Genomic DNA, 12,675 nt, shown 5'->3' with positions numbered 1-12,675 from the left:
GACTAGACTTGACTTCATAAATCTGTACGTCTGGCCTCCTCATTTTAAAGGTGGGGAAACAGAGGCTCATCAAGAGAAAAAATTTGCTCGAGATTCTATGGCTAAGCAAAGGTAGAGCTCAAACAAGAATGCGGGTTCCCATCTCATTGCCCGAAGCTCTTTTCACTGGAAGTCAGGTCTCAGCCAGTTTCCAGCTGCTTCCCACTGCAAACCTGTCTCAGCTGTAACTCAAGTGAAGAAATAACCTGCTATGAGTCATATGTTTAAAATACCCCCAGGGCACATATAAAGACAACAGGAAGCCACCTGGGCCAAGGCGTGGCAAGATGGAAAAGTAGATACCCAGGCTGACACTAACCAGAGGGTTTTCCTGCATTCCTGCTGGTGTCATCTACCATGATGCCACCACACAACCGGGTCACCAGGACATTTGTTTTCCTGCATTCTACCATGATGCCACCACACAACCATGTCACCAGGACATTTGTTTTCCTGCATTCTACCATGATGACAACCACACAACTGGGTTACCCAGGTCATTTTCACATAATCAGATTTTATACACCTGGCTGTAATTTTTATTTTTATTGTTTAGTTTATATATTTTTGGCATAAGCAGAACTCACCTTGCTCCTTTCCATTACACATAGTAATTCCGTTTTCTACAACACCTTCCCCATCTGAGCTGGGTCTCTCCAAAGACAGTTTCTGTAGGAAGAGAAAGGATTAAGTTACTCTTTTTTTTTTTTTTCTTAAGAGACAGAGTCTCACTTTGTCACCATGGTAGAGTGCTGCAGCATCACAGCTCACAGCAACCTCCAGTTCTTGGGCTTAGGTGATTCTCTTGCCTCAGCCTCCCGAGTAGCTGGGACTACAGGCACCTGCCACAACTTCTTGTTGCAGTTTGGCGGGGGCCGGGTTCGAGCCCGCTACCCTCGGTATATGGGGCCGGCGCCCTACTTACTGAGCCACAGACACCGCCCAGGATTAAGTTATTCTTACAATGGCCACACTGGCGAAGTGCTATGCAATGGATCAATTAAAAGTTATCTCAAGGGGAAAGAAAACGTGGGCCAAATTCACAACGATCCAGTAGTTAGGGCTTAACCATAACAGAGACTGCTGGTTAGGTTGCTATGAAAGCTTTAAAAACATCCTAAAAACAAACAGCTCACTGAGGTTATATTACACTAACACATGTATTGTCCCATGCCGATTTCATTCAAATCACTTTTTCTTATAAATAAGTTTGAAAAAAATATTATGATTACAAAACATATTTCCCACAGCAAGCCTTATGCCTGCAGAAATAAAAATCCCATCATCATTTAATTTTTTTCTTTCATTCACCAATAATTGGGTGTCAAGGATTTGCTTATAACAAAAACACTTAGAAAATACACAGGGAGGCAAGGTCACTATCCAAACTCTCAAAGTGGGCTAGAATACTTGTCCTTATTTCTGTCCAAATGTCTGGGTTTAATGAGCACAAGTAGGATTCTGTGCTGGGATCTGGATGAGACACAGTGTTTACAGCTGGACTCCTTCCACTCTTGGGGGGACCTGTGGGGAATGGCCTCCACATGTCCTCCTCAGACTGTCTGCTTTATGCCCCAGTGGCTCAGAGACTGGCCACCAGTGAAACACATAGACAAACCCCAGGGCACAAAAGAATATGCATGTTCAACTCAGAACACAAGGACCAGGCAATCTTGGCCAAGGACAGCAGACAGGTGTCTGTGATCCTGCAAGAACTGCAGGGAAAGAGTCAGTGCCATTGGTGGGAAGCCAAGTTGCAGGGGTCCGATGACCTTGAGCCTGCAGGACGCATCCCGCGGGACCCAGGGCAGCAGGTCTGGCCCGGTGCTAACAGTGCCACCTCAGAAACCACAGATAAGCAGAGGAGAGTCGCCAACACTGATGTGAGTGTGTGAAAGAGGAACTCAACTTGGAGGCAACGGGATGGGAAATGAAATGGGACCAACCTTTTGGGAAAGCAATTTGATTAGCCACATGAATCAAATTCTTAAAAAAGGAAAGAGTTCTTATTCTCTGATCTAGTAATTCAGCTTTCAGTAATCTAGTCTCAGGTAACAGACACAGAAACAGCAAAGATTTATGCGAAAGCTGTCAAGTACTATTTTATTTTAGATGTCCTAAAAAAAGGAAAAAAAAATAGGCTAATCCAGGGGAGAGAGTATTTGCGTAAGTGATAGTAGAGTCATATACATTTGATATTAAGTTGATGAAAATGCAAAAATGCATGTTGCTTGTTGTGGGTTTTTTAAAACCTTGAAATTTTCTAATAATAAATAGGTAAGCAAAAAAAAAAAAAAAAAAAACAGTATGAGAAATTTTACGGATAAGCTTACCCAAACCTGTAAAAGACGTCCTCTCTCAACCCTCTGCCTTTTTTTGTCTATCCTTGCGGTAGTTAGTGTTTTACAGAGAAGCAGAGCTGCTGGGTAGGGTGTGTGTGGATATGTGTAGAAAGAGATTATAAGGATTTGGCTCACGTGATTATACAGGACACAAAGGGAAAAGTGGTTAGAAAGATGGAGAGTGTGAAAAGGAGCTACCTCCTCTACGGGGGAGACTTAAAATGACTTTTTTAATCATTTATGTTTCTCTGAATTTTCTGCAGTGAGCAAGTATTGTGCTAATAATTAGGGAAAAAAGGGCTGTTCTGTCCTAATATCAGGATGAGGACTGTGATGGTTAACTTATGTGTTAACTTGAAGTGTGTTTCTGAATGAGATTAACATTTAAATCAGTGAATCTTGAGTAAACAGACTGCCTTCCTTAGGTGAGTCTCACCCAATTAGTTGAAGGCCTGAATAAAAACAGAATGCTGGCCTCCCCTCACAAGAAGGAGATCTCAGGAAGTGCCCTGAGGCCCCGTGTGCACCGCCAGCTCCCCCGGTCTCTGCCTGCTGGCCCGCAGCAGATTTGGGGCTTACACCCTCCATCATCATATGAGCCAATCCCTTATGAGACATCCCTTCCTGCATGTGTACACAAGGCATCAACTCTGTTCCTCTGGGAACTCTGACTAATAATACAAGGGTAGTCAAAGAAAGAGCTGTGTGTTTATGGGCAGCGGGTAACAGAAGATGGCTCAGAAAGCTCCCGCGACACAAGCTCCCAGCAGAAGCTCTCACAGCAGGACGCCAGGGGTCTAAGGAAATGGCATCAGTCGGGTAAAGACAAATAAAGCACAAGCAGAGCGGGGTGTGTGCCCAACTGTGATGGTTCTACGCATTCTAGCAAGAGGGGTACTCAGACGACAGGCCACCCCTCCAGCTGCCAGGCTCTTCCTGTGCCTCCCAGGAAGCAAAATGAGTGTGCTACGGGCGGGGGGTGTGCAAACTGGTCTGCTGGAAATGAGCCTTTGGGAAGGTACATTTATGAAGCACCTGCTGTATCCTGAGAGTCAACACACTTGCATTCAGACGTTAGCCTTGCCATTTAATAGCTATGTGACTTTGAATAGGCCTTTCACACCTTTAAATCCATTTCTTCATCTATAGCTGGGAATAATAAAACTAATAACAAAGTCTGTGAAATGACTTACTCAAGTTTAGTACAAAGTTGGCAATGAAATGGGTGGAAAGCAGAATTACATTTCTTTTTTCTTTTTGTCTTTTCCAACTGGAAGTGCTGAAATTCCCAGAGAATGTTATTAGCACTTTGAAGAAGACCTGAATTAATGGCAAGGTCACTATCCCAGGAAGAACATGCCCTTACCTTCTCTAGTTCCGCCTTGTGCACTGGGGAGCTGGGTGGAGGGAGGCATTCTGGATCCACAGGCCCACTGCAGCCACTGTAGGCTTCTCTGATCACCTGTGAAAAGTGTACACATGTTGTGAGAATGCCCGAAGGCAAAGATACTGAAACCAGGTCCCAACCCATGAGGTGAACAGATGGAGGCATATGACGTGGTGGAGAAATTCACAGGATCAAAAACACCTGGCTCTGAATTCTCTCATCTCACTCACCATGTGTCTATCCAGTGCTGGAACTGACCTATAGGAACAATGCTTTTGAGATTCCTGCTCAGGCAGAGTTTTAATCCATGTAATTTAGACATCACCACCAATAAGTGTCACCAAAAAAGGAAATGTGAGACAGAAGTGCTGTAAAGAATAAAAGATGGTGCTTTAACAAAAAGGTGGATAGCTACTTAGATCAAGAGACCTGAGAGGCCTTACTAGAATGACATTTGAGGGTCCAGACAGATGAAGAGCTGAGGGAAAGGGTCCTTGGGCCAAGAACAGCTGGTGCAAATGCCCTGTGGCTGCCATGTGGGCAGGAGGGCATGGGAGGAAGAGGTAAGAGATGAGGTGGGATGGCCAGCGGAAGACAGGTCATGTGGTGCCCCCAGGCCCGAGAGGGAGAGACCCTGAGGGCCCTTCAAGGAGGGGGGGATCCAAAAGCTCGCTAACAGGGCCTACTGCGGGGTGTAACCCTGGCTTTCACCTTGGGAAAGCCAAATGCTCAGCACTTAACCTCCTCTGCAGCACAGTGTAGATCCAACAGCACGTGCCTTCTGAAGGCGAAATGCTTGAGACAGACCCTAAAACAGAAGGAGCACCAATTGTGGGAAGGTCCTAGAAAGCTCCTGGGAAGAAAGGGTAGCTCTGGTACAGAAGAGCAAGCACAGGGCCATCGGTCAGAGGCCATCTCTGTGGCCATTGAGACACAACATGGGCTAGAGCAGATGTTGGGGTCGGGGACTGTAGGGAATTCAGGGCTCCTGGAGGGGGGATCACCAGGCATTGCTGATGGATCAGACTTGGGGCTGAGAGAAAGGAGCCAACTTCAAGATGACTCCGGGATCTCTGTTCTTGGCACCTGGGCAGAGGAAGACGGCAGTGAAGGAGGTGGTGTGCATGTCTATGTTCAAACCTCTGTCGCTGCTGTCCCTGCTAACACCACTGTTACTGTGAGCACCTCACAGCTTACGTTAAGAGCTCAGAAAATGAATCCGGGCTAGACTTAGGGGGACTTTTCAGCCTATAGGTCATGATTCTGGGCACACACAGTCACCCACTTGTTTTCTCAATCACTCCAGAGCTCAAATAATATCCAGGCATCATGCTGGTCGCCAAGCATACGTAGCAAGTGAGACAGATGAGGGACCAGCGCCTGTGACACTCAATTTCTTATAACTGCAAAGTTAGCAGGAAAATTGTTCAAAATATCTTCAATGCTTTTTCGGACCTAAGCTGCAATTTGCGTTAAACCCAAGCTCCATCTGGGCAAAAAGGAAATGCCAAAGTCCGAGATGCAGTAATTTTGCAACTTGACCTCCACAGACATGGCCAAATGCACTCAGCTTGCACTGAATCGAAGCCCGTAACTGACAAAAGACCAGGATGGTGTTTCCAGCCATTCTGCTGCTCAGCTATTTTATGGAAAAATAATGAGGTGATGTCCACTGGAAAAGAAAACAAGGAAATGAAAGAAGAACCCCAGAGAGCAAGGGGCAACGCTGTCTCCTTGATAACTCTGAGTTAACAACTCTGAGTGCGGAAGCTTGACCAAATGTGACACTCAGCCCGGAGACCTGTGCCTCCTGAATGGACCACATCTCTCTTTATTTCTCTCACTTTCATGCTGATTCACTCCTGCTTTTCTGTCTTTACTCCCTCACCTGCCCCAATGTGATTATTAACTCTTCTATCGACCAAGCAAATCTTTATTTGATTTGAAGGAAAGACTTCGTTTTTTCTCTAGCGCAGTGATTTTCAACTGGAGTGTCGTAAGAGGATCTTGGGTATGCTGATGAAATTTTTCAAGATCATTAATTAAATTATTTTCAAAGAAGTTCAAAGCACAGTTAAGTATATTCCTTTTTTTGCTCTTTTTTTGATCAACATAATTTAAGTGAGCCGTGGAAGTTTAACTACAGGTCCAAGAGTTCCAGGAGTTAGAAAAAAGGGTAGAAAAACACTGTTTTAGGGAATTAGTGTTAGTACAATAGAAAACTCCTGACCTTCTGTGGGAAAGAGACCCAGGTTTAATCCCCAGTTCCACCACTTGCTACATTATGTGAAACTACACGGTTTAGTCTCTGAGCTCATCAATAACACTTACAAGGTAACACCTAAGGGGGTCACTGTAAAAACCAAATGATGAAACAAATGTGAAGTACTCAGCCCTTTTCCCTACCCATAACAGGCATTAGTAAACCAAAACTCTTTCCCCACAATTATAGTGTTAAAAAACAAAAATGCATTTCATCTATATAAATAAAGCTGAACTTGACTTCACTTTATTCCATACAATAGCCCACATAGTCTGGTCCTCTCTGGCAAAAGCTTTTCATTCAAAAAACAGCCTTCTTTCTTGTTTTTGTTGTTGTTATTCAGAGAAGAATCAACAAAGCACTCTGCAGTACTACCCCAATCACCCCCAGCAGCGCTAGGGTGCGTGTGGGGAGCATCTAGGTGTATGGCATCTTCTCTGAGCTAAAGGGGTCACCTTCTGACTCCCAGGTAAGCCGGCTCTGGCCTCCCCAGGGGGTGGACACGGTGCAGCCACCCCTCCACACCTGCTCAGAGATGGGCTCGAGTCCATCTGTCAGAAGAGTCACACAGGGCTGTTTTCCCAGCTGTGCTCACGCTGACAGAAGGGGCTAAGCCTCACTTATGCCAGCGTTACTAAAAGAACTTTGATTAAATGATTTTTTAAAAATGATGAAATGAAGAAATACATTGAGATTTTCTATGAAGGAAAAATAAATATATAAATGAGAAACAATAGGAAAGAAACAAGGCATCATTAAAATAAGAGCCTCATGATGATGTTTCCCCAGTCCTCAGGACTGGTTTCTGAAATCCTCAGCAGGGGAGGAAAGTGTTTTCTAAAAATAAAAGGGCAAATCAATAAAAGCTGTCTGGAATATGCACATTCATCCTTCCACAGCCCACCCCGCCCTAACAAACGGCCCTGGCTAACCTCTCCAGCTGTGCTGGTCAGAGAAGTTTCCCACCCCTCTTCCCCATCGCATCAGGTGCAGGGTTTCCAGCAGTCAGCCCAGCAGTTGATCCAGGAGAGCTGACTCAGGTAAGTGCCCTTTTGAGAAGCCTTTCCTGATAAACCCGACGGCATAATCTAAATGCTTAGATTATTGCACATAGACAAATGATACACTCTTATTCTCTAATTATTAATTTTCCTCCAAGCTAGAATTCAAATTTCTTCTGGAGAGTATCAGTGTTTCCCACAGGGCTAGGGAGGATGGTACACAGCAGACCAGGGCAGAGCAGATGCCAACCAGCTCAGGTGACCAAGCATGGTGAGATTATTTATGTTCCCCTAGACCATGGTTCTCCACCTTCCTAATGCTGTGAACCTTTAATACAGTCCAAAGGGGTCACGGCCCACAGGTTGAGAACCACTGCCCTAAACAAGAAGTACACCCAGGGTGTGAAGAAAGGCTCTGTCAAAAAGACCAATTAGCATGAACCAGTCTTTATTTCCACAGATTTTCTCAATGAATTGCAGAGATCAGCAGAAACTGTGTTTCTGCTCTGGATTTCTATTGATTCCCAAATTATATCATTCGGAAGTCATAAATAAAAGGCTTATCACTCAAAATCTTTCAATAGCTACAAAAGAGGTTTTCATATCACTATACAACGTCTGACCATTACGTTTATGAACTTGCCACTGTGCCCATAAGTTGGTGGCACTGTACAAACAACTCAGTTCATAACCTCAGTATACAAGTATCTCTCAGCTGTGTTTGTGTCAATGGTTGGCAGCACTGAACAGACAACTCAGTTCATAACCTCAGTATACAAGTATCTCTCAGCTGTGTTTGTGTCAATGGTTGGCAGCACTGAACAGACAACTCAGTTCATAACCTCAGTATACAAGTATCTCTCAGCTGTGTTTGTGTCCATGTGTGGTGGTGTCTTGCTGAGTGGTGTTCATTATTGTTGTTTCATGTTTTTGTATGCCATCGTGAGAATATTGGAGCTTGAATTAGAGCAACGAACAAACATCCATACATTTGTTAAACTTGGCAAGAGTGAAAGTGAAATCAGGGACATAATGTGGGGATAATGTCATGAAGAGAACAACAGGGTACAAAAGGATTAAACATTTTTCTAAGAGGAGAGACCATGTCATTGGTGAAGAACATTCAGGGCAGCCAACAGTAAGAAGAACTGGTACACACATGGCATAAATTCACATAGCTGCGCGTCATAATCGATGGCTGACGGAGAGAAGCATAGTGAACCAAGTAAACATCGGTAGAGAAAGTTAGGAAAATATTAACTGAAAATCTTGGGCAACAACTCATGGCTATTGCATCATAACAATGCACCAGCTCACATGGCACTGTCTGTGAGGGAGTTTTTAGCCAGCAAAAAAATAGCTGTTTTGAACCACTCTCCTTACTCACCTGATCTGGCCTCCATGGACTGTTTTATTTACCCAAAAAATAAATGGAAATATTGAAAGGAAGACATTTTGATGACATTCAGGATATCAAGGATAGGTAATATAACAACAGCTCTAATGGCCATTCCAGAAAAAGAGTTCCAAAATTGCTCTGAAGGATGAACCTCACACTGGCATCTGTGTGTAGCTTCCCAAGAGGAGCAACTTCAAAAATGCCCCGTAGCTATATTCAGCAGTGAGGTATATAGTACTTTTTCTAGGATGAATTTGCAAACTTAATTGTCAGAACTTCTATTTAAACAGTCATGTTGTATGAGAGGTTCAATATATATTTAAGAAAACTAGATCCAAATTCAGAATCACAAATCCTCCAAAAAACAAATTGTTATATATTTTGTGGTAGTTTTGTTTGCTTTAACTTAAGCCCTCAACTCAAGAAACACAATCTCGGCACATTTTTTAAGGAAACCTAACCACCCCGTTTCTGGGAACATTGGCTCTTGTCTTCTGTTTGACCCCTACACAACAGCTCATTTTCAACATCTGTACACACACACACACAGACACACACGTCAGTTAATTTTGGCAAGAGCTGCTGGTAATGGAAGTTGCAGGCAGAAAGGAGAAATAAATTTGGCAAAAATTCTTAAAGAAGTTTGTGCAAAGTCAGGCACTGGTTAAACACGCCCTTGTGTTTTCCATACTTGACAACAAAGGGTGTATGTGACTTCATTAAAAGATTTTTTTTATTTGTTACACTAAATCTGTGTTTCAAAATACTGAGTCTGCATCATCAGTTTAAAACAATGGGGATAAGACCAACTCATATTAATCACGGACTTGGTATTTGTTTTACAAAACAATTCATAGTAGAGTTGCTAAAGCTATATTATAGGAATCCTAAGGGGTAATATGAATAATATCATTCACATTTGACCTTTATTTATTATAATTTTAAGAGTGTATTTATGTCATTTTTTATTCTACCTCTTTGATAATTCTGATAATTATTTTTTCCATTTGATAGATAAATGGGAAAGAGTTTGTTGACCCAAATATCATATTGTCTTAAATGTATTCCAGGAATATATCCTAGATTTCCAGACTTTCACTTACTTTTCTATTATTCTAATATACTACTCTCCAGCTAAGTGAGCTCTTTCATTTGTTATTTAAAAAAAACTACTTCAATCATAAAGATTTGGCCTTTATGAGGTAAAATAAAAAGCAACCATGATAGCATTGAGTTATTTCACATAAAACTATCACTACAAAGTTCTAATTCATTTGATTAAAAAAAGAACATTTAAACATGACAGCTAAAGACTATGATCTACATTTGAGAAACCAAGATGAGAGGACTCCTGAGGCCGGGAGTTTGAGACCAGCTTAGGAAACATGGTGACACTCTATCTATATAAAAAATTTTAAAACTGAGCCAAGCATGATGGTGTGCTCCGGCAGTCCCAGCTAATCAGGAGACTGAGGCAGGAGGATCACCTGAGCTCAGGAGTTCGAGACAAAAGCAAGACCACATCTCTACAAAAAAACAAAAAATGTATCCAGATGGAGGGGCACCTGCCTGTACTCCCAGCTAGGCAGGAGGCTGAGGTGAGAGGATTGTTTGAACCCAGGAGTTTAGGCTGCAGTGAGCTATTATCTCACCAATATACTTCTGCCAAGGTGACAGAGTGAGCCCCTGTTTTTAAAAAGAAAACTGGTCTACAAACATATAGAGACCAATTCACCAAACTGTAAACTATGTGGGTCATTATAAAGGTTTTACGATATAATAAAATAGAGAAATATAAAATCTGTGTAGACAGAAATGAAGCCCCGCCCCCAGCAACACCTATGAGCCGAGTGAGTTGAAACTCGCCCAGGTGAATCAGCAAGAACGTGTTTCTTGGAAGTGACATAATGAGCCTTCACACGGTCTGTCTTCACTCTTTCATCCTAACCCACATATATATCCTTTACAAGTAGACAGGGAACATTTACCAAAACTGATTCCATGGTGAACAATACATCAAGTCTACACATTTCTAAGATGTAAAATCATACAAAGTTCTATGACTACGAGAAAATTATAAATCAAAAACAATTTAAAAAATCACCCAACATTTGGAATGTAAGCAATATATTCCTAAATGAACCACTAATCAAAGAAGGAATCACAGCAGAAACTAGAAAATATTTTGAACTGAATAATAACAAAAGCACAAAATATCAAAACTTATAGTATGTAATCAAAACTATGCTTAGAAGGAAACATAAAGTTTTAAATGCATGTATAAGAAAAGGAAAAAAAGATTTAAAAAAAGTCAATGATCTAAGCATACATTTCAAGAAGTTGAGATAATTATAGCAAGTTTAAAAAGTAGAAGTAAAATAATAAAGAGGAGAAATGAATAAAGCAGAAAACAACCATATTACAGAAAAAAATCCAAAGAACTACATCTGTCTTCTTTTTTTAGAGAACTAATAATACCAATAAACTTCTGTCAAGACTGATGAAGAAAAAAAGCCAGCACGGAGTACTCTTGACTTCGGACTGCCTTACAGAAAGGCGTGGGAGACCGGCACTTTATCCTGACAAACAGAACAGGCCGCCAAGCTATAAGGAGAGGGAAAAAAATGGTATTTTTTTGAACCCATCCAAGCAATGAGGATACACGTTTGGAAACCTAAACAAACTAAACCCTAAAAGTGGTGTCTCCTCCACAGAAAAGGAGTGACCACAGTACCCCTCGTCACTGGCAGGATGGGGCCAGAGGGGAATCCACTTCAGAGGGGTCAGGGGAGAAGCCAGCCAAAGATTAACAGCCACGTGTGGGCTGGTCTGTGACTTTACAACATAAGAACCTATGCTGAGTGGGCAACCCTTCCCCCAGGGCTTTACTGAGTGTGGAGGAACAGCAAAGATGCAGAACCGAGCTGGACAGGCCCAGCACCTCTCCCAAGCAGCTGCTGTGCAAAGGAACACAGGGGACAAGCAAGGCCCCTCCAGGGGGTCCAGGCTCCCCAGAGTACCAAACAGCCAACCTCAACAGCCAGAGACAGAGTACAAGGCTGAGAGATTTCTCCCAAGGCACAAAGAGACAGAGGCAAGACGCAGAACAAAGAGAACACCTGGGCAAGCCAGAAAGCAGGGTGTCAGGCCCAATCCAGAGACAGCACCCAAAAGAGACCCCGGCTTTCCCCAAAGGGCTCAGAGCTCAAGCCACAGCGCTTCTGCAGGCAGAAGTGAAGCGAACCCCAGAGAAGCTGCAGCAGAGTGCTAACCCTCCTGACCACAGATGGGCTGGACACAGGTCACCCACAAGCAGCACGGCAGAGGGAGGGTCACACCCTGCTCTGGAGGGACCATGACTCACTCGGTCTCCACTGCCCCTTTACACAGATATATGGAATATAATACAAATTCCTGAGACACATTCAACAGAAGCAGTCCCGGAGATGGACCAGATGCTGGAATTATGAGAGATGCTAAAGAAACTACCACAGACACGTGAGACTAGGTATTGACAGCTAGACAACACAGAGAAATGGGGATTTCAACAGAGATGGGAACTGAGAGGTGTACATGGCGGCACCCAGAGATGAGGCCACAGCAGAGAGATTCTGGGCAGGTTTACTGAAGGGGAAGGTGACCGGCCTGGACAGTGCAGAGATGGCGTCTGTGCCCAAGGGGCAGTGAGAGACCCCTTTTCTACAGGGCTACAGGCAGTGGTGAATTTCACAGCTTGCCCAGAAGGTTAGGGTCCTTTGGCACAAACTACGGGGAGTGGGGCTAACCAGATTCTTTGTGTCTTTGTCTTAGGAGGGGGCTGTGTTAGCCGTCCAAACAGGAACTATAAAAGGAAGAAAAGAAATGCCACAAATGAAAAATGGATGCGAGGAAAGAAGAATTCACTAGATAGGCGTAACAGCACCAGGACACAGAGGGGAAGGGATGGGTAAACCTGAGGACAGGTAAACACAGAGCATCCGGCCAACCAGACTCAATAGCAGAGTGATGGAAAACAGAACAATATCCAGAATCTAAGGGGACGTATCAGAGGACCTAACGTATGCGCAAATGGAATTTCAAAAGGAGAGGAAAGGGGGGAAAATGAGGCAGAAAAGAATGTTTGAAGAGAAAATGGCCAAAAACATTCCGCACGCAAGGGAAGACATCAATCTCGAACCCAAGGAGCTCAACAGACACCAAGAAAGATAAAAACTACACACCTCGCAGGTAACTGCTGAAAACCA

General features: G+C 43.3%; 1 protein-coding gene across 2 annotated transcripts in view; it reads right to left on the bottom strand.

Annotated features, from left to right (window-relative positions):
• The window catches only part of AFAP1 (actin filament associated protein 1), a 205,069-nt gene that overhangs the window by 61,562 nt on the left and 130,832 nt on the right, over nucleotides 1–12,675 (bottom strand). For both annotated transcript variants that reach the window (XM_053566739.1, XM_053566740.1), the window contains exons 9-10: nucleotides 3,748–3,843; nucleotides 627–708 (exon numbers count right to left, since the gene is read on the bottom strand). In XM_053566739.1, coding sequence (XP_053422714.1) covers nucleotides 627–708; nucleotides 3,748–3,843 — 178 coding nt within the window. The remainder of the gene's footprint in view (nucleotides 1–626; nucleotides 709–3,747; nucleotides 3,844–12,675) is intronic.

Source organism: Nycticebus coucang, chromosome 17 (assembly GCF_027406575.1).
Source record: "Nycticebus coucang isolate mNycCou1 chromosome 17, mNycCou1.pri, whole genome shotgun sequence".
NCBI classification, from domain to species: domain Eukaryota; kingdom Metazoa; phylum Chordata; class Mammalia; order Primates; family Lorisidae; genus Nycticebus; species Nycticebus coucang.
The sequence above is the reverse complement of the archived record's forward strand: the minus strand, read 5'-3'. Positions and strand labels throughout refer to the sequence as shown.